This window comes from Moschus berezovskii, chromosome 25, assembly GCF_049115385.1.
Source record: "Moschus berezovskii isolate FMDL1 chromosome 25, NW_MosBer_1.0, whole genome shotgun sequence".
Lineage (NCBI taxonomy): Eukaryota > Metazoa > Chordata > Mammalia > Artiodactyla > Moschidae > Moschus > Moschus berezovskii.
In genome coordinates this window covers 16,876,346-16,898,949 of record NC_142484.1, presented here as the reverse complement: position 1 = coordinate 16,898,949, position 22,604 = coordinate 16,876,346, and the positions used below count along the sequence as shown (strand labels likewise).

Here is a 22,604-nt window from a genome sequence, read left to right as displayed (position 1 = left end):
CTGAGTCTGAGACAAGGCTCCCAGGCTGTCTTCAGGATACCCTGCTGGTCCCCACATGCAGTTTCTATCAAGCTGCTGTGTCCATGACTTCCTAAAGTATCCCATGACACAGAGTTTTCTTCACTGGGGGTTGGGTGGGAGATATTTTTTGAAATTCTTAATACAGAGGTGCATTTAAATGGATGTCAGATTAACGAATGCATCCTCTGAAATACAACTTCCTTTGAGTTTTCCTCTTTTGATTTTTTCTCCACTTGTGTTTTTATATCAAAGAGATTAAACCACTTTGCTGGACTTGAAGCTCTGCCTCTCTCAGGAGCTTTAATTGTGTCTGGGCACAGCTTTCCATTCGGGACGTAGGAGCGGATGAAAGATGAAGAGCAATATTGGCCTTGATGAGATTGAATAGGATTTGCTCATGTCAGGGCCTCTCCCTGGCCCTGCAGAAAGCAGTGCCCACACTTAGCTGGCCTCGGCCAGGCCCACGCTTTCTCCCTGCCTCTCTCTCCACAGACATCTGGGTTCAAAGAGGCAAGGCTAGAATACAAAGTACGTAAGGCCTGGGCCTGCATTCACCTTACTGCTTTATTACCAGCTCTGAGCACAGGAGTTGGACTCAAATAGCTCTTCAATTAGTGCTTGTTCAGTGAATGCATAAATTAATACAGAGGATCTTGAAAATCTGATTAAAGAATCTTCATTGTCCATGAAAACCCTTTTGGCTTAAGCCCACAGCACTGGAGACTGAGATTTCTAGTGTGGACAATTTGCTTACTCTAAGTAATTTGGAGCTTCCCTGGTGCCTTAGATGATAAAGAATCTGCCTACAAAAGCAGGAAACCCAAGTTTGATCCCTGGGTCAGGAAGATCCCCTAGAGAAGGGAATGGCTACCCACTCCAGTATTCTTGCTGGAGAATCCCGTGACAGGGGATTCTGGCAGGCTACGGTCCATGGGGTTGCAGAGAGTCTGACATGACTGAGCCACTAAGTAGGAATCAGGTAGTTGAGGCTCCATGCCTGACACCTGCCCTACAGATTGCACACGGGGCCTTTAAGTATCAGACTCAGATGCTCCCTGCCTCTCTCTTCTTTAAAATGGGGTTATGTTACTTCCCTGGTGGTCCAGTGGTTAAGACTTCACCTTCCAACGCTGGGGGTATGGATTCAATCCCTGGTCTGGGAGCTAAGAGCTCACATGCCTTGCGGACAAAAAAACCAAAACATAAAACAGAAACAATATTGTAGCAAATTCAATAAAGACATTTAAAATGGTCCATATCAAAAAAAAATCTTTAAAAATAGAATAAAATAAAATGAGGTTACTGTGCAATTGCATTAAATTTCAATTCAAGGAGAGTTTGTGCTTATACTTATGTTGTTTTTTTTTTCATATTTTCTTTCCCTGAGTGTCCATGATCAAACTGAGGCAAACAGGGCTTTCCTGTTATCTCAGTGGTAAAGAATCCACCTGCCAGTGCAGGAGGCACCTGTACGATCCCTGGCCCGGGTAGATCCCAAATGCCCTGGAGCAACTAAGCCTGTGTATCACCACTACTCAGCCTGCACTCTGGAGCCTGAGAGCTGCAACTGCTGAAGCCCAAGAGCCCATGCTGTGCAACAGGGGGATGAGAAGCCGGCTCACCGCAACTAGAGAAAAACCCGAGCACAGCAGCGAAGACCCAGCACAGCCAACAATAAATAAACAACTTAAAAAAAGAAACGGAGGCAAAGGAAGTTAAGGCTGTTTCTCTTTGGCTCCCAGAGCAGGTGTTAGATGTTAGGCTGGAATCCAGGTCTCACCTGGGTTGAACGGGTGATCCCTCCTGTGATGATCCACGCTCACCTGGAGAATGGGTGCCAGCATCAGATCAGAAATCGACCACTATTCCTGTCTGCCGGACCCAAGAAGTTTTCCGTTCTGGGTGGAGGTGTCCCAGAAAGCCCCCCCTTTTTTTTCCTGTTTCCAGTACAGAACAAGGTTTTCTCCTGCGAGAATGTATGAAAGTAGGTTTAAAAATAAAGAAGGAAACAGTGCAGAAAATCAGTGGAAGGCTGCCTTCCTGAAAGAGCTGAGGGCAGAGAGTGTGCTTTCTTGTCCGTGACTCATTCTCACGGGTACTGAGCCCGCCCTGCCCAGTGCCAGAGGCTGGGGAAATCACAGGAAGCACTCCCAGTGGACCCCCCATCTGGGTTCCAGCAGCTGGGGTCCCCAGGAGCACCCGGAACCTCAGCAGCATTTCTCCTTGTTTCTGGGCATCTCTGGTCGGGATTTAGTAAACAGTCTCCTAGCCAAGGGGCAGAGTGAGATAGTGCTTGGGTTCCTGCAAAGCGGCTCCAACCATTCTTCTTTCATTTATCTCTGTAACAGCCACGCAGAGGACAGGGAGCAGGTGGCCTGTGCGGAATAGGAAATGGCCAGCGGATGTCTCTGACAAACAGCACTTCCTAGGACCCTTCAATATGATATTTGAAAGGTCATCTTGAAATAGCAGCAGCCACCCAGGCAGCATTGAGAACTTCCTCAACCAGTCAGTGAGGCAGTTAGCGCATGGCTTATAGAACATACATCCAGGTTGTTCCATCAGGGACCTGGTTCTCTGCAAAGGAGAGTTATTGCAAAATCAAGAACATGCTTAGAAAGAAGAAGGGCTGAGTGATGGTATCCCCAGAATTAGAAGCTCCTAGAACTTTCTAGAAAGAACAGCTCATTGGTCTAAGCCAGAGCCTTAGAATCTCAATGACTGCAGGCCATTGCTGGGTGGGTACTGTTAGCCCCTGGGCTGGAGCCAGACAGACCTAGATGCAAAACCTAAGTTGGCCACTTACCACCTGCAATTCCTTTTCCTTGTCTGAAAACAGAGGATGATAACAGTACTAGTGTAAGAGCTCTATTGTGAGGATTAAATGAGATCGAACAATATTGATTTCTTACCACAGTAACTGGCTCAGGACTGTGCAGAAACTGAAGCTGTTGCTGTTGGCTACAGAGTCTTATGGTCCCACCCAGGTTCATCAGAGTCTTTGAGCATCTTTTTTAAAAAGTTTTATTGGAGTATGATTGCTCTACAATGCTGTGTTAGTTTCTGCGGTACAGCAAAGTGACTCAGTTTTACATATGTATTTATTCCCTCTCTTTTAGATTTCCTTCCCATCTGGGTTAGAGCATTTTAATGTCTGCAAGCAACATATCAGAAAAACTGTAGATGGAGTTCTACAGGATTCTAGGTGTTTCTTTAAAGGGCAGCATATTGGTAAAGAACCCACTAGCCAAGGCAGGAGACCTGGGTTCGATTCCTGGGTCTGGAAAATCCCCTGGAGTAGGAAGTGGTAATCCACTCCAATATTCTTGCCTGGAAAATCCCCTGGACCGAGGAGCCTGGTGGGCTACAGTGCATAGGGTTACAAAGAGTCAGACATGACAGTAGCAACTTAGTACTAGATATATTCCAAAAATATTTTACAACCCTTTTGAAAGCCTTGGGGCATTAACATCCTGCCTATCTCGATTTCTCACAGAGCAGGGAATTACTGTATCAGAATTTATAATGGTGAGTCTAAACAGCAATTTGTTTTATTGGTAAGTGCTCAGACAGCCGACTTCCCGCTCAGATGGTTCGAGTGACCACAGGGTGAATCAGACACATGATGCCTTTTCCTTTCTGTCTGCTGCTAAGATCTCAGATGACAAGAAAGGAGATAGGGAGGGATAAAAGAAAGAGCACAGACTTTGGGCCCAACCGGCTGGAACCCACATATCAGCTCTTCCACCTGGATGGCACTTATCCTCTTCGGGACTCATGTTGTACTTGCCGTTCAGTCGTTCAGTCATGTCCAACTCTTTGCGACCCCATGGACACAAAGCACCCCAGGCTTCCCTGTCCTTCACTATATGGGACTATTGGGACTCATAGTTCTTAGCTGTTTATCCATTTATTCAGTAATTACTTTTTAAGTGCATAATATGTGCCAGGCTATGCTCTGGGTACTTGGAATGTATCAGGAAACAAAACAGGCCCCCAGTTGAGCCTGAGGCAGGGGGAGCTTACCTTCTAAAGGAGGGAGAGAGACTTAGAAATAAGCCGGATGCCTGAGTGGTGTTTCTATAATGGAGATTACAAGCTGTCACTCCCACATGTTGTTGTGGTAACAAGTGACTGTATCTATCCAGCATGGAACACAGCAGGCGTTTAATAAAGTGTTGCAATTACTCTTTAAAAAAATTGCTCCCAGGGACTTCCCTGGTGGTCCAGGGGCTATAAGACTCCTTGCTCCCAAAGCTAGGGACCCAGGTTCGATCCCTGGTCAGGGAACTAGATCCTGAATGCCGCAACTAAGACCCTGCATAGCCAAATAAATAAATATTTATAAAATAATTTCTCCCAGGTTTCTTTAAAGCCTTTAAACAGTAAGCATGAAGTTTGCATCTAGAATGTGTTCATTTAGTTCAATAACTATCGAGCTTCCATTGTATGGTAGAACCTGCAGTAGGCACCTGGAATAAAAACAAACACAGGATTCAGCAAACAGGATCCCTGCCCTGAGCATTCCCCGGACTGCCTGTGGTCCACATGTACTGGTCCACTGTACAGTAGAGGGGAGCCTTTTGAGCACACAAAGGCAGAGTGACCTTGAAGTTTAGGGTTTCTATGAATCAGAACAGTCCACTTCACTGAGGATGTCTTTTTAAAATTTTATTGAAGTATAGTTGATTTACAATGGGGTGCTAATTTCCTCTGTACAATTCAGTTATATACATATATATTCAGTTCTGTAACTCAGTTATATACACATATATTCTTTCCCACTATGGTTTGTCACCACATACTGAATGTATTTCCCTGTGCTACACAGTAGGACCTTGTTGTTTATCCATCCTACATATAACAGTTTGCACCTGCTAACCCCAAGCTCCCTCTCCACCCCTCTCTCACCGCCTCTCCTTGGCAACCACCCTGTTTTGTTTCATAGATATGTTCATTTGTATCATATTTTAGATTTCACATATAAGAGATATGGTATGGTATTTATCTTTTTCTTTATGACTTACTTTGCTTGGTATGATCATCTCTAGGTCCATCCACGTTGCTGCAAATGGTATTACACTCTGCAAGAGTATTCCACTCTTGATGGCTGAGTAATATTCCTGAGTGTGTGTGTGTGTGTGTGTGTGTGTGTGTGTGTATCACATCTTCTTTATCTATTCATCTGTTGATGGACATTTACGTTGTTTCTGTATCTTGGCTATTGTAAATAATGCTGTTTTGAGCATAGGGGTGCATGTATTTTTTCTAATTCTAGTTTTGTCCAGGTATATGCCCAGGCATGGGATTGCTGGATCGTATGACAGCTCCTTGTTTAGTTTTTTGAGGAAACTCCATACTGTTTTTCATAGTGGCTGCAATTTACATTCCCACCAACAGCTTTGTAGGAGGGTTTCCTATTCTCCACATCCTCTCCAGCTGTTGCTGCTGCTGCTGCTGCTAAGTCACTTCAGTTGTGTCCGACTCTGTGTGACCCCATAGATGGCAGCCCACCAGGCTCCCCCTTCCCTGGGATTCTCCAGGCAAGAACACTGGAGTGGGTTGCCATTTCCTTCTCCAATGTGTGAAAGTGAAGTCACTCGGTCATGTCTGACTCGTAGCGACCCCATGGACTGCAGCCTACCAGGCTCCTCCGTCCATGGGATTTTCTAGGCAAGAGTACTGGAGTGGCTTGCCATTGCCTTCTCTGTCCTCTCCAGCATTTATTATTAATATCTATGGACCTTTTGGCAATGGCCATTCTGACTAGTGTTGCTGCTGCTGCTAAGCTGCTGCTGTTGCTAAGTCACTTCAGTCTAGTGTTAGGTGGTACCTTATTGTAGATTTGATTTGCATGTCTTTAACAATTAGCAACGTTGAGCATTTTTTCATTGCTTATTGGCCATCTGACAATGTCTTTTAATTCAATGCACCCCAGTCATGGCTGGCGATTCTAGGAATGCCATGAACCAGGATATGGAGATTGGGGTCACTCCCAGGGACCCTAAGAAGATTCCCAAACAGGCCCGAGATTACATCCCCATTGCCACCGACCGCACGCGCCTCCTGTCAGAGGGCAAGAAGCCCAGGCAGCGCTACATGGAGAAGAGCGGCAAGTGCAACGTCCATCACGGCAACGTTCAGGAGACCTACCGCTACCTGAGCGACCTCTTCACCACCCTGGTGGACCTCAAGTGGCGCTTCAACCTGCTTGTCTTCACCATGGTCTACACCATCACCTGGCTATTCTTCGGGTTCATCTGGTGGCTCATTGCTTACATCCGGGGTGACCTGGACCACGTCGGGGACCGGGAGTGGATCCCTTGTGTAGAGAACCTCAGTGGCTTCGTGTCTGCCTTCCTGTTCTCCATCGAGACGGAGACCACCATCGGGTATGGCTTTCGGGTGATCACGGAGAAGTGTCCGGAGGGCATCGTCCTCCTGCTGGTCCAGGCCATCCTCGGCTCCATCGTCAACGCCTTCATGGTGGGGTGCATGTTCGTCAAGATCAGCCAGCCCAAGAAGAGAGCTGAGACCCTCATGTTTTCCAACAACGCCGTCATCTCACTTCGAGACGAGAAGCTCTGTCTCATGTTCCGGGTGGGCGACCTCCGCAACTCGCACATCGTCGAGGCCTCCATCCGCGCCAAGCTCATCAAGTCCCGGCAGACCAAGGAGGGCGAGTTCATCCCCCTGAACCAGACCGACATCAACGTGGGCTTCGACACTGGGGATGACCGCCTCTTCCTGGTTTCCCCGCTCATCATCTGTCACGAGATCAACGAGAAGAGCCCTTTCTGGGAGATGTCGCGGGCCCAGCTGACCCAGGAGGAGTTCGAGGTCGTGGTCATCCTGGAAGGGATGGTGGAGGCCACAGGTGAGCCTCCCCAACCCCTTCTCCTCCCCACCCCTCCCCAGCCCCTCCCCGGCCCTGGCGCTCAGACCCCTGCTGATTCCAGAAGGTGCAGCCTGAAGGCGGTAGCTCAATCAGCCCCACCCCTCAAATGGTGATCTTCAGGATGGAATTATGAAAGCAGATAATGTGTATTGGGGCTTCCTGGTGGCTCCATGGCAAAGAACCCAAGTACCAATGCAGGAGATGTGGGTTTGATCCCTGGGTTGGGAAGATCCCCTGGAAAAGGAAATGGCAACCCACTCCAGTATTCTTGCCTGAAAAATCCCATGGACAGAGGACCTGATGGGTTACAGTCCATGGGGTCACAAAGAATCAGACACAACCAAGCGCGCGCGCACACAGGCACACACAAAATGTGTGTTGAAACCCCCTCCCCCAATGTCTGGGCGTGGTCTAGACTCTAAGCACACAGTAGCTCATTGAGTGAGATGGTTTTCCTTCAGGTACAGGTGCAGAAACAGAGACACAGAAAGGTAAGCGCTCCTAAATCACTGAGCCAGGATGCAGGTCAAAGCCAGGTGACCCAAAGCCTGGTTTCCAACAGGCTAGACCACCTGTCCTTCCCTCCCCGCCCTCATCCTGGAGCAGGTGTCATTCCAAGGGGGTTCTGTGAGCACATAACCCTGAGAAACTCTGAGTTGAACAAAGGTAAACGGGCTGCTTACAGGAGGATGTGGCAGGTCTTTACATGTGAATCGCCACCGGAGGCAAGGACAGGGTGATTCCCAAAGTCACAGAATCCTCTTCTGGGAGAGACTGCCAAGCCCCACACCCTTGGGCCCCTGTGTGGCAGGCTGTCCCTCAGCTTCCCTGTGGAAGGGCTTTTTATCACAGGTGTGTCCAGAAAACAGTGCATCCCACTCACACGTGTCCGGCCAGCACCTCCCTGCCCAGCGACTGACTCATGCCAGCCGAGCGCTCCCCACCTCCTAGCTCTGTGCAGGGCTCAGGGAGGCCAAGGCCTGGGGGAGCCCATATCCCCACCACACTCCCTGGGCAAGCGAGCCCCACTAACTATGGGCCCTCCTCTGCCTCCGCCTTCTTCCTGCCCTCCTTTCTCACTCACAGAGGCATCTGAGCACCTGGCCTGGCCCTAAGGATGACTCATAGAAAACTCACTGGAGCTGAGAATATATGTTTTTCTAATCTGGCAATGGCACTGGAGGGCTGACTTCGACCCTGTTTCACAGATGTGGAAGCTGCTTCATGCAGACAGGAAGGTCTGTCATATTTGGGGCTGTCACTCAGGCATCTAGAGTTTGTCAGCCACACCACATGCCCCCCATAAGGTTCGGGGGCTGGGTGGGCAGCTCAGATGGGGCAGCCACAGACAGACCTTCCCGAGTGGAGCAAAACCTCTGGGGGTATTAACAGGCTCCAGGGAGCTGCGCGGGGGGAGCCGTTCGGCCATCTGCCGGGGACCCAGGCTGGCCAGGCAGCATATGGTGGCAGCCGGGGAACCCCTGGGACAGGACAGGGGAGTGCAGGCAAATTCTCCTCCCGCCTCTGGGAGCTTGCAGGTCACGCCATCCTTGGAGGCAGGGTCAGACCAGAACATGGGCTGAGATTCTGGGAAAAGAGCTCCATTTCGAGGCCACAAAGGTCAGCTCAGAAATGTGGGGACAGGTAGGAATGCAGTGCCTTAGCATACTTCTCCTCTCCCCTGGCCCTTCGCTGCCACTCGCTAACCTCTCCCAGCGTGACTCCTCAGAGTCAGGTCCCACAGTTGACCTGCCCCATCTGGTTGCCCTCCTCTCTTCCCATGACCTGGGTTACTCCAGTTCTGTGAGGAGAAAAGAGAGGGAGACTGCTACTCACATGGGCTCTGATCTGAGCCACTTTAGGAACTTGGTTGCCACATTCATGGAACCAAGCACAAGCTATGAGTTCTGGCCGAGGTTTGACCAGCGCAGCTCTGTGCAGCCTGCACTTGAGTTTGGGCAGGTTGCTCAACTCGCCAGCAGGATGAAGATAACAAACCTCAGAAGCTCACAAGGGAAGGGGTTAAATGATGAAACGGGGGGTGTATGTGAAGCCCAATGCCTGCCACCCAGAGTGGCTTCTGTCCTTTCCAAATGCATTGGAAGCTGACTGCCAGGCACACTGGTGGGTTTCCAGTCATAGGACCACCCCCTTCCAAGAGGTGCAACAGAAGAAGGGCAGGAAGACCCCAGGAGGCTTGGTCCGAAGCGCCCATGGAGGTCCCGTCTTGCTTTGTTTCCTGAGGCCCCCAAGCCTGCAGATCTTTGGCTTGTGTCTGGACTGGTCAGTGCCCAGCATGGGTTTCTACACCTCTGCTGAGCTGGGGGTTGTCCAAGGACCGAGGGGAGACATCTGGAGCAGGCAAGACCCCGCGAGCCGAGAGCATGTGGGATACACTGGGGTTTCCTGGTGCTCTGTGGGTCGGGGGTGCATGAGAACCCTGCCAGAGAACATTTAAACTGCGGGGCGGGGAGGTGGTGCTAAACAGACATTTCCTTCAGTTTTCAAAGAGCACAAGCTAGGATCTTCTTCAGCCGAAAGATTAAATATCAGAAAACTGCTTCCCTGTGACCCTGAGGACAGAGGCGTCCTCATCCATAAACAAAGCTGTCCTCTCTGGAGAGAAAGCAGCACCTAAAAATAACGTAGGCATGCCAGGGCTGAGCCGACAGGGAATGGGGGCATTGGAGCATGCTCCAACCAAGGAGCCATGCTGTGTGTGTGTACACGAACACATCCGTGGGTGTGTGTGTATACATGTGTAGGCTTTTGCCCGTATGGATCCACCCCAAACAACCCCGTGTATTCTAAATGCCTGTCAGCTTCTCTGGGTTGAGCCACTCTGAATTTATCTTTATTCAAACTTTCCTTGTCTTTTCTTGGCTCAGTCTTCTAGAAGTTCATGCATGTTCAGGAACGATGTCCATTCCTGAATTATTCACCCTAGTCTCTAGGAACCTACTCCACAATCTTGCGTTGTTAATTTCTAATTTTCTGCCTCCATCAAACATTGAGCTCCTTAGGGCAAGGGTTGTATCTTATTCAGCTTTATGTCTCCATCGTGCTTTGCACAAAGCTGATATTCAACACATGCTTGATGAAGGACTGGGTGGATAATTGGGTGGGTGGACTGATGGATCAGTAATGAATGAATGGATGGGTGGGTGAACGGATGGATAATGAAAGATGATGGATGGATGGATGGACAGATGATGGATAGATGCACAGATGGACAGATGGATGAAAGATGTTGAATGGATGGATAGAAGGATGAAGAATGATGGACTGATGGATGGATAATGGATGGAAGGCTGTGGCCACTCCTAATACATGTGCCCTCTGTGTACCCAGGCATGACTTGCCAAGCACGGAGCTCCTACATGGATACCGAGGTGCTCTGGGGCCACCGGTTCACACCAGTCCTCACCTTGGAAAAGGGCTTCTATGAGGTGGACTACAACACCTTCCACGACACCTATGAAACCAACACGCCCAGCTGCTGTGCCAAGGAGCTGGCAGAAATGAAGCGGGAAGGCCGGCTCCTGCAGTACCTCCCCAGCCCCGCACTGCCAGGGGGCTGCGCTGGAGCAGAGCTGGGTGCAGAGGCGGAGCCGGAGGGAGAGGAAGAGCCTGAGGGTCTGAGTGGGTCCCAGAAGATCAAGGGCTCTGCGTGAGGACGGCACTATCCCCGTGACCTCCCCTCATTCCCCTCTGGGCTCCCTTGTCATGAGCACAGAGCCTGCAGGGCTGGGGTTGAAGGGCTGAGTGGGCTGGGGTGTGTGAATGTGCTGAGTGTGCTGTTTTGGGGGTGGGGGTGGCCAAGAGCCTTTAAGGCTCTGTGGGGAGGAGCAACCGAGTCCTGGCACCTCCCAGCCCGGGATCTACTGGAGCAGGTGGCTTCCAGCTGGTCCCCATGGCAGTGCTGTCTCTCCTCCCCAGCCTCTGTCACATGGGCTAAGGGCCAGACCAGGAGGGCCTGTCTCACAGTGAAACACCCAGGTGGCCTCTGTCCTCACACCTCTCTCTGCCAACTGGCCCGGATCACCTTCCTCTTGAGGTTTCACAGACCAACCGGCAGCCCTCTCCCGCCGAGGGCTGACACCTGGCTGCTGCCCCCTTCCCCTCATTCCGGCCATCGTGAAGCCTGTTGTGGATTCAGGGTGGGGAGACTCCCCCAATCTGGAAGCTCCAATCCCCGGTCCCAGGGGTGCTCACAGACCTCGGTGGTTCAGGTCACATAGAATTCCTTGCAAATCTGCCACCAGTGACCACTCAGAGCGCTAAGGCCCTCACCGCTGGATCTCAGCATTACCTGTGAAGTGTGTGCTTTCCCAGCCGTGTTCTGCGGGTCCAATGTAGCCTGCAGACCACTGCTCTTCTTAGGGTGACGTTTAGTCGGGGGTCACTTCCTGGCCACCTCAGCCATACCGTGCCTGCACCTCCCACCAAAGAAAGAACCCCAGCAGCTGGACCTGTGCTAGGACATCTGGCCCCAAGAATCTCAAAGTGCTTCTCACCTTCACTGTGCTTTCCCGCACAGTCTCGGAGCCCGTGGTGTGATCCATCCAGGGAGGACGCTGTGGTCAGAGGGCAAGATGAGCCAGTCGGTGCTGAAGCAGGGAGGGGGAGGCAAGACACACAGAGAAAGGCAAACAAAACCTGAATTTTAAAATGAGCAGCGGCACCAGCTGTCACCAAGATCGCTGACTTCAAGCTTTGCTACCCGGTGAAGCAGGGACGTGAAGCACAGGGAGAAGTGCCTGTAGGGCTGGCGTCACCTTCCAGCCGAGGTGGGGGACTCTGAGCTGGTGCTGCTGCCCTGGGTCTCATCTCCGACAGGTGGGTCTAATGAGGTGGCTGGGCTGGGAGAGCAGGAAGGATGGCCAGGAAAGGGGGGGTGGCATCCTCACCTTGCAAACGTGGAGAATCAGAGAAGGGGTGAACGTTAAGAGAGCGCTGAATGGAGAAGAGCCTTAAAAACAGCAAGGCATGGGACTTCCCTAACGGCCCAGTGGTTAGGACTCTGCACTTTCACTGCTGAGGGCTGGATCCCTCTTGTTGGGGAACTAGAATCCCACAGGCCAAGTGGTGCTGCCAACAATGGCAGAAGGCTTTCCCTTTCAGCCTGGAGGCGCAGGAAGAGGACGGATAGACGCTGCAGCTGTCATGGTGATGGGGCACATCTGGTATGTGGAGGTTGACAGGCTTCCGATCAGCTGACCTAGACCTGGAGAGATGTCAGAAGTTCCGGCCACAGAACTGTGGAAGCCTCCCCACCACCATGGCAGAGCTCTCGGCTGACCTTTGAAAAGGGAAGCCTCTTCCTGCCCCAGATGCAAAGCACCTCCCCAGGGAGTAAGAGTAGGAAGTTAAGACCGAGCCAGGGGGACTGGGTTTGGATCACAGGCTGGATTTTCCAGGTGCTGGGGCTGCAGAGAAGAGGAAGCAGGTGGCCACACTCAGGGGAGGGGATCCGGTTCTCAGGCAAGGAGCTGGATCTGGAGAGAAGGGCCCAGGAAGCAGGGAGGAGCAGGGTCTTCCCTATAGGCTGGCTCTGAGTCCTGACTCCAGGCAGGCATCCCTCTGTAATGAAGCAGGTCGTGGAGGGGACCAGGAACAGGCTGGAATCCTGTCCCCCAGGGAAAGGAGAGCAGGCAATCTGGCACACTAAGAGTGGATGCCTTGGGCGTCTTGAGGAGCTACAGCTGGAACTGTGAAGTGGGTGCCCATCCTCAGCCCACCAGATCCAAGGCTTGCATTGCAGGACTGTTTTGTTGCCCTCCCCCCAACCCCGCCAGATCTAAATGCTGCCTTTGTCAAAATCCGTCAGTGCCTGCAGGTTCAGAGCGCTCGGTGAGGCAGATTAGCAAGGATGGGAAAACCACAGGAAAAGCAGGCCTTGCAGCTGGCCTGGGTCCTGGGCTATTTCACACCTGCCTGCACCTAGCAACCCCAAGTGGCCATGTGAGTCACTCCCCTGTGTCCTAGCTCTGCAGTAGCCCCCACAAATCCAGGCCACATCATGTTTCAGCCAACTGCAGACGTGGTGGAGCCTCAGAAATGGAAGAGATCGGCACCATCCTCTTGGAAAGCCCCCAGAGGGGCCAGAGCCCCCTGCACTGGTGTGAATCGGGTAGCAATCCCACTGTGCACTTTAGCTGCTGTTTCTCAAGAAAATTCAAAGGCAAGAAGGCTGACTTTTGTATCCCTAGGCAATCCTTCTTGGTGACCAACTGATCAAACTAAAGTCTGAAGCACTCCAGAAGTCATTTTCTGATAGATAGTTCTTGTATCAACATGGACTCACTCAATGTAGACTCTGATGAAGGTTGGAACCTCAGTAGATGACTTTAAAAACACTGCATCTACCCACAAGCCACATATGAGTCCCAGACCTTAGCCACATGGCTCTTAGCCCACACATCACCTCTGATGGGTCACAGAGAGATGAGACAGGCTGGCTGTGAGGTGGCTACTCACAAGCCTCAGCACTTCCAGAATCCCAAAGAACATTCTCATCGGTCAGACCCTAAAGCCTCGGGAGCTAACTTCCTACTTCAACTTCATGTGCTCTGGAACCGTCCCCTGTAAGGGCGAAGCCCCCAGGAGCTCAGAAGAAGGTAAGTCCCTTCCACTCATCCTCTCAGCATCCATCTGAGACCTGCTAGGTCTCCATGGCCTTGCCCAAAGACCCCCGTTCCCAGGTCAGGTTGAACAAGCTTTGCCCATGACTGTCCCCTCCAGACGCCACCCTCCCTGTGCAGTCAGCCAACTTTCTGTCATTTCCTGCGGCTAGTTGAGGCTCTGGCTGCAGCAGCTGGCCTTGATGGAGGGGAAGGAGCCCTCGTCCATCTGGGGAGAGTTCTCCTGCTCGTGATCGGTAATAGCCAGCACCTTCTGTCACACTCTGGCCCCATGCCTGCCTTACACACAGGCCTCAGCCCTGTGTCTCCCGAGAGTTGAAAGCCACAGACACTTGAAATTTCTGTATTGAAGTTGCCCCAGACTAAAACAACTCCCCCCACTTAAGTCGCATGCTGTCACCTAAAAATATGCCCTGAACACATCATTGGGCAAACACCGTTTACTGTGCATCTACTATGTGCCCGTGGGTTAGGCCCTTGCCTGGAAGATGGCACGTAATTCTCAAAAGTCTGCTGAGAAACTCTTAGGAGCCCCTTGCTGCCAAAGAGATAACTGAGGTTTAGAGATGTTAATTTAGTTGCTCAAGGCCATAGATAGTCAGAGGACCATAGGGCCCAGAACAGAGCCTTCCAAACACAGATGGGCCATCATCCTGCGTAAACCCCTGCCAGAGCAGGGGCAGCTCCCGAGCTCCCTGGATGGAAGGAAAGAAGGAAGGCAGCCCCACCTCTCCTGGCCGCCCCTGTGTGTGCTGTGCTATGGACGTCAGCTTCCATCCACCAGCAATGTTCTCCCATGGCAGGATAATTGGGAAACACCTTTTTCTGATTCCGGGGGAATTAATGAGCTGTGAAAAGAGATTAGATGGGGAATTATTGCTTTGGGGAAGAAGCCACTTATTCTGCTCAACTTGGTTTTTGCTAAACACATCTCCTTAAACTCCTATGTCAAATCTCTTCCTCCCTGTGTAAGACTTGTCAATCTTCTCATTAAAAAGAACAGCATTGCACTGCTGAAAATTCATCCAATAAAGTGGATTTGATCTTACAGAACTCTGTCTCATTTTAAGTAGATAGCCATTGGTTGCTGTTCAATTCACTGCCAGTTTAAGCAAACTTGTCCTTCTTGTTTTCACTAATGTGTGCACTGCCATGCCCGACCCTTTGAGCCAACTCTTTGGACTGTAGCCCTCCAGGCTCCTCTGTTCATGGGACTCTCCAGGCAAGAATACTAGAATGTGTTGCCATTTTCCTCCTCCAGAGGATCTTCCTGACCCAGGGATCAAACCCACCTGCATTGCAGGTGGCTTCTTTACCCACTGAGCCATCAGGAAAGCCCCTAGAAACACAGAGTGTGTGCATGTCAAGTTGCTTCAATCGTGTCCTACTCTTTAACCCCATGGGCCCTAGCCCACCAGGTTTCTCTGTCCATGGGATTCTCTAGGCAAGAATACTGGAGTGGGTTGCCATGCCCTTCTCCTGGGGATATCAGTATCTTAACTGGAGTGGAGGTGATAGTCTGGGCAAGGTGGGGAGGAGGAGACAGGAATCAGGGCTCAACCTCCAGACACAGGGCAGGCGAGGTCACCATCGGCCAGAACATGCCAGCTATGTGCCTTCTCCTGATAGATCACTCATGCCATCCTCCACAGCGTCCTCACACATGTTTTTACATTAAATATTCAGACTACACTACCTAAATAATGAGTGTCTAAAAGAAATCCCATGGACACAGAGGAGCCTGGCAGCCTACAGTCCATGGGGTCGCAAAGGAGTTATACACGACTTAGCAACTAAACAACAACGTGAAGTACCCACCTTAGAGTCCCTGCACTGACTGTCTGCATTCATGGCATTGATTAGCACAGATGGATATCACTGAATGATGGGGGAAGGACGGGAGAAGCTGGGATGTGTCTTATGGGCAAAGGACTTCAGGATTTTCAAGTGAAGGAAACAGTTTCTGCTGAGGATGTCATTAGAGGATTTAGAATTGCCTTCTCTTCTGCTCCAGTCCCCTGGATGGGAACTGAAGAGCTCAGATCTACAAAGGAGGTTAACAAAAAGATCCTTCACTTAAACCATTCCAAAAGGATAAAACCACTCTCTGGGGCTTTGATTTAGGACAAGAAACAGTATTTTAAGTTGTGGGAGCCAGGGCAACCCTGATGTGTAGAGGCATCTCGCTGGTCTGATTCTGTGGCCCCCCTGCGGTGATCAGCCATGACTCAGGCTGGTCCAGCTGCTCTGACAAACATACCACGGACTGGGTAGCTTAAACAACAAACATTTGTTTCGCACAGTTTTGTAGTCTGGGGAGTCCAAGATCAAGGCTCCAGCAGATTTGGAGTCTGGTGAGAGCCTGCTTCCTGGTTCACAGACAGCTGAGTTCTCACTGTATCTTCTCATGGTGGAAGGGGCGAGGGTGCTCCTCAGGATCTCTTTGATAAGAGCATTTGTGTCATTACTGAGGGTTTCACCCTCATGACCTGTTGTTCAGTTGCCCAGTCATGTCCAACTCTGTGACCCCATGAACTGCAGCACGCCAGGCCTCCCTGTCCCTCACCATCCTGAAGTTTGCCCAAGTTCATGTCCATTGCATCTGTGATGCTATCCAGCCATCTCATCCTCTGTTGCCCTCTTCTCCTTCTGCTCTCAATCTTCCCCATCATCAGGGTCTTTTCCAATGAGTCAGATGACGAAAACACTGGAGCTTTTCAGCTTCAGCATCCATCCTTCGAATGAGTATTCAGTGTTGATTTCCCTCAGGATTGACTGGTTTTATCTCGCTGTCCAAGGGACTCTCAGGAGTCTTCTCCAGCACCACAGTTCAAAGGCATCAATTCTTTGGTGCTCTGCTTCTTCACGGACCCTCATGACCTAGTCAGCTCCAAAGACCCTACTTCCTGGCACCAGGGTTAGGATTGCAACATATGAATCTGGAGTGGAAACAAGTATTCGGTCTGTAACAAAGCACAAGCAGATTAGCGCATATGACCGAGGCGAAAGCAAGTGCAGGGCTTCTCAATTAGCCCTGGGTAAAAGAACCCCAGTGAGACTGAGGCTAAGACGGCCTTGTGGTGATGGGTGTGACATAAAACACACACACGAAGGTCAGGAAGTCCTGGGATCCATTGGCTGGTGGCCTGTGCGGATGCCTCTTCACTGGGGATTGTACTGTAAACATTGTTCAGCATCAGAAGGGAAACTGCAGGACTTCCCTGGTGGCTCAGCGGGTAAGAATCTGCCCGCCAATGCAGGGGATGCAGGTCTGATCCCTGGCCAGGGATGATTCCACATGCCCCCAATCCCTAGAACCTGTGCTCCACAACAAAAGAAGCTGCCATGATGAGAAGCCCACGCATTGCAGCAAGAGAGCAGATTCCACTCACCGCAAGTAGAGAAAACCCTGAGCAAAAGCAGCAAAGACCCAGCACAGCCAAAAATAAATAATTTAAAAACTCCAAGTCAGGAGGGCAAGAACCCTTGGTAGACACGTTTGCCACTCACAACTTGGATTACAATTTGGGGAAGGAGGACAACACACCCATTTCTAGTAAAAAGCAAAAATCTGAACATTATGCTCCAAAAACCCACCTTTGTCTAGAAGGTCCAGGCTTTGTTTGCACCAGTCAGAGCAGCAGTGTGAGATGTGTGCCTGCGCATCCCTTTAGTCCCTTAGGGCAGCCATAAAGCGTTCTGGCTTCCTGACGGCAGATCAGTGTCAAGGAAGGAGTTTCAGAAACAGAAACATTTTTCTCTAAGGAACTGAGAGAAAACACCTTTTTCTCTAAGGAACTATTTTACTTTTACTGAGAAGCTGCTGGTAAAATAACCTGGATTCCCTTAGAGGAGACAAACATCGGAAATCTCAAGGGAGGAATTAATGAGGGTTTGGGTACAAGATACTTTGAGCATCCTGGTCTATCCAGGGCAACAGGGTAAGTGGAGAAATCCAGGGATGAGTGGTGAGGCTGCTGGTCGTAAGAACGTGGTTGATAAGTACATGCATTAAGGATCCCTTTGCGTGCACACTCCAAATGTCATGCTCACATTCCAAATCTCCTGTTGAATAACCATGCTCATGGATCGTGTGGCAGTTCTATTTTTAGTTTTCAAAGGAACTTCCACACCATTCTCCATAGTGGCTGTACCAATTTACATTCGCACCAACAGTGTAGGAGGGTACCCTTTTCTCCACACCCTCACCTACATTTGTTTGTAGATTATTTTTTCATATCTTTTTTTTTTTTTTTTTTTGGCTGCTGTGCTCCGTGGCTTATGGGATCTCAGTTCCCTGACCAGGGGTTGAACCCAGGGTCACAGCAGTGAAAGTGCCAAATCCTAACCACTAGATCACTTGTTGGTAGGCTTTTTGGTCATTCTGACCAGTGAGGTGATACTTCATTGTAGTTTTGATTTGCGTTTCTCGAATAATTAGCCATGTTGAGCATTGTTTGGCATTTACACACTATTATATGCAGATGACACCACCCTTATGGCAGAAAGTGAAGAACTAAAAAGTCTCTTGATGAAAGTGAAAAAGTTGGCTTAAAACAACATTCAGAAAACTAAGATCATGGCATCTGGTCCCATCACTTCATGGCAAATAGATGGGGAAACAGTGTCAGACTTTATTTTTGGGGGGCTCCAAAATCACTGCAGATGGTTATTGCAGTCATGAAATTAAAAGACAGTTACTCCTTGGAAGGAAAGTTATGACCAACCTTGATAGTATATTAAAAAGCAGAGACATTACTTTGCCAACAAAGGTCCGTCTAGTCAAGGCTATGGTTTTTCCAGTGGTCATGTATGGATGTGAGAGTTGGACTGTGAAGAAAGCTGAGCACCGAAGAATTTATGCTTTTGAACTGTGGTGCTGGAGAAGACTCTTGAGAGTCCCTTGGGCTGCAAGGAGATCCAACCAGTCCATCCTAAAGGAGACCAGTCCTGGTGTTCATTGGAAGGACTGATGCTGAGGCTGAAACTCCAATACTTTGTCCACCTCATACGAAGAGTTGACTCATTGGAAAAGACCCTGATGCTGGGAGGGATTGGGGGCAGGAGGAGAAGGGGATGACAGAGGATGAGATGGATGGATGGCATCACCAACTTGATGCACATGAGTTTGGGTGAACTGTAGGAGTTGGTGATGGACAGGGAGGCCTGGCGTGCTGCGATTCATGGGGTTGCAAAGAGTCGGACATGACTGAGCGGCTGAACTGAACTGATATGCAAAATGGGGCTTCCCTGGTAGCTCAGCTGGTAAAGAATCTGCCTGCAGTGCAGGAGACCTGGATTCAATCCCTGGGTCGGGAATATCTCCTGGCGAAGGAAATGGCAAACCATTTCCTCCAGTATCCTTGCCTGGAAAATCCCATGGACAGAGGACCCTGGTGAGCTGCAGTCCATGGGGTCACAAAGAGTCGGGCATGACTGAGTGATTAACACTGCATATAAAAAATAGACAGCTAATAAGGACCTACTGTATAGCACAAGGAACTCTTTCTGCTAAATACTCTGTAATGACCTAAATGGGAAAGGAATCTAAAAAAGGGTAGAGATATGGATATGTATAACTGATTCACTTTGCTGTACACTTGAAACTAACATCACATTGTACATCAACTATATGTCAATAAAATTTTTTTTAAAAAAAGGAAAGTTAAAATAAATAAATAAATGAAAAGAATTAGCCGCACTCACAGATGCAGTCAGCCCTGTGTGATGTGACCCTTCTCAGCAGTGACCGCTTTCTCTCCTAAGCTGAGGAGGCAATCAGCTGTGGTCATTTAGGAATTCACCCACCATCTGTCTGCTCACAGAGGAAGAGTCCAGCTGGGTCTGGCCCATGGAGACAGATGGGAACCAGGGGAAGGATGTTTGCCGAACGCAGATGCACCTGATGGGCAGAAACCTGGCTGCTCACCTGCCTGTGGCTCCCATTCGGGGACAGCCTGGGTTCACCCTCCTTCTCTTCAGGGTAAGTGCCAGATGAGAACTCTGCCCTGTGGACGTGCCCTACCTTCAGGGGTTCCAGTGGCCTTTCCACTAGCAAAGAAGAGAATCCCGTGGAGGAGCTCTTCTTCTCCACAAGCTTCCCAGGGTACCAGTGAGTCCACAAGAGCAGGAAAATCTGGACCCAGGTCCATCCTGACCACTCCCTCCAGGCTCCGTGGAGGTGTGCTAGGCATCCCAACACCAGCTCATGGGTTAGAGGTTAAACACTATGCATCAGGGCTTCTCTGGTGGCTCGGTGATAAAGAATCCTCCTGCCAATGCCGAACACACGTGTTTGATCCCTGATCTGGGGAAGATCCCACATGCTGAGGGACTGAAGGAGGAAACAGACAGAGCTGGATCCACCTTAGGCCAGGCTGCGAACTCTAGGCTACATGCATGGTCACCCTCCCAGTGGACTCTAAATTTTGTGCCCAGTGTCTACAGAAATGGCATACCAATGGAAAACCAGACCCCCCAGATAAAAGAGCCTCAGGACTTGTACTTGGACTCTCTGTCACCTAAAAGAATATGCTAATTATCTCTGTAACAGAAGAAAGTTGTAAATTTCATTATGTTTAATGGGATATGACCACAGGCCTATTGATAAATGTCCACTGTTTAACCATCTAGGCTTATGACACATGAATCATAGGTTAACTTTGATTGTACTTCTCTTTTACCTTGTCCAGACTAGTTTCAAGGAATTTGGGGAGATGGGTTTGAGCACGTACACTTAGGGTATATAAGGTTTTCACAAAAACTTGTCGGGGTCCTTGGCTAAGAGGAGACTCTGCCTTGGGCCCACCAGTGTAATAAACCACACTTCACTATCTGCATTGTCCTTCTGAGTGAGTTTGTTTCTCGGAACGCGTGGCTACAGCAGAATAACAGCCCAACCCACGCACTGCAACCACTGAGCCACCTCTAGAGCCCTTGTCCTGCAACAAGAGGGGCACCGCAGCTAGAGAGTCAGCCCTGCTCCTCTCAACTACAGAAAGCTCGTGCGCAGCATCGAAGACCCAGCACAGCCCAACATAAAAAAACAAATTTTTGAAAAAAAGAACATGAAGAAATCCCTCCTTCTGTATGGCCCTGACCTTGAGCTCTTCCCATTCATCTCACGTACACAGCAGGCTCTCCTCTCTGCAATATTGGAAGGTAGCATCCGAAAGGGAAAACTTGCCTCTTTTCAAAGCCCTTCAAGTTTCCACTTTAAACAAGGAAATTTCATTCCGTAAAGGGCTGCTCGTGCATGAAATGCGTGCAACACCTCAGAAACTGGCGCGTGTGTGACGCCCACAGAAACCCGGCTCTCACTCTGCTCCAGATCCCTCCCCTCTGCAGGCTCTCCCTCCCCAGTTTCAAACCTGAATACAGACACCCACCCTCTGCCCACCCTCCCCACCCTCTTCCATAGTTGCTCCCTAGATTTGTTTCTCTAAAGGCTCCTCCAAGGATATAGCCCCCAGGTTAAACTTAGTCCCTTCTCTGCATATGACGATCTCAATGACTTTGCATTTAAAACAGCAACTAAACTGAAACCTTTACAGATGAAAGGGTTTAGGAGATGCTTCTATACGAGTGGAATTAAGATGTCCCCAGAAGTCTTTCTAGGCATCCTTTCAGGCCAGACATAATTCATAATCACTTCCTCCTATGAGCACATTCTATGTTCTGAGCATCCTGCTAGGAACTGGGGAAATAGCTGAGTGAGCCATGGCTCCTGCCCTTTAGAAACCCACAGCCAAGTTAAGTGGAAGTTGCTCTCAGATTCATCTCACTGACCACTCATCTCAAATCTGTTTTATAGACACAGAAATGCCCGTGTTGGTGACTAGAGGAAAGGACGAGGTGAAACATATGAACACATTCATGAAAAATTATCGCAAGGCTCCAAATGTAGGTGTTGGCTATAAAAACGAGCGATTTGCCATCCGATGAGTATTAATGATTTAGCACATGTAGAATATGCTATTAAAAGGCATTCCATAGTACCGCATATATATGGAATTTAGAAAGATGGAAATGATAACCCTGTATACGAGACAGCAAAAGAGACACAGATGTATAGAACAGTCTTTGGGACTCTGTGGGAGAGGGTGAGGGTGGGATGGTTTGGGAGAATGGCATTGAAACATGTATATTATCATATGTGAAACGAATCGCCAGTTCAGGGTCGATGCATATTACAGGATGCTCGGGGCTGGTATGTGGGGATGACCCAGAGGGAAGATAAGGGGAGGAGGGAGGTGGGAGGGGGGTTCGGGAGGGGGAACTCATGTGCACCCGGGGCGGATTCATGTCAATGTATGCAAAACCAACCAATATAATATTGTAAAATAATTAGCCTCCAATAAAAATAAAAATTAAAAAAATAAATAAATAAAAGGCATTCCAGGCCAAACCTTCACACCCTCTACACCGATCACTTTCGATCACGGTCACTGTCTTCAGTTTATTCTATAAGGAACAAGTCTGAGTATTGGGATTTTTCTTGGCTTCCTCTAGGCTAACACATAGGCATGGACTGGATCCATGCACCTCTTTTTCTGATGTTATGATTATGGGCACAGTTTCTTGGTTGTTTTTGATTCTACAAGTGAAAACAGGAATCACAGCCTTTCCTCTACAGACCAGGAAAAGCTCTGGCCACCCTGCTCCCTGCCTTGCAGCCTCTCTCTTTCACATCCCTGAGGATGGCAAGAGGGAGGCAGTGTTCCCCAACAGGAACCTCAAGGCCACAGAGGGAGCCAGTCCTCTCACTCACACACCCAGCCTTAAGCAAACTCCACTGAGCACCCGTACCAGGCCGTGAGGACACCGTGGACACAGCATGGCACTCAAGACTGGAGTCTCCACACTGTGCAAAAGAGACACAACTTTTGCCTTCAAGGAGCTTTCGTTCCAGCGGAGAGGCAGGCACTCATCCAATGAGTTCACACAAAGTGTGAATTTTTTGTTTGTACTGTGTATATGCTGCAATAAAATCATTATAAAACATATGCCAGGGGATCTTCTCTGTTTGGCAGAAGCGGCAT

At 49.6% G+C, this 22,604-nt stretch overlaps 1 protein-coding gene across 1 annotated transcript; it reads left to right on the top strand.

The window, feature by feature from the left end:
• The first annotated feature begins 5,732 nt into the window (after positions 1–5,732).
• Positions 5,733–10,593, top strand: KCNJ5 (potassium inwardly rectifying channel subfamily J member 5). The gene is made up of 2 exons (XM_055414993.2): positions 5,733–6,898; positions 10,271–10,593. Exons 1-2 carry the CDS (start codon positions 5,962–5,964, stop codon positions 10,591–10,593), a joined length of 1,260 nt encoding a protein of 419 aa, XP_055270968.2. The 5' UTR covers positions 5,733–5,961.
• The last annotated feature ends 12,011 nt before the right edge of the window (positions 10,594–22,604 follow it).

Bases quoted from the DNA above. Each gene is read 5' to 3' on its own strand.
- KCNJ5 (XM_055414993.2), top strand. From the start codon at position 5,962: ATGGCTGGCGATTCTAGGAATGCCATGAACCAGGATATGGAGATTGGG. The intron at 6,899-10,270 runs GTGAGCCTCCCC...CTGTGTACCCAG, and splicing joins AGGGATGGTGGAGGCCACAG to GCATGACTTGCCAAGCACGG.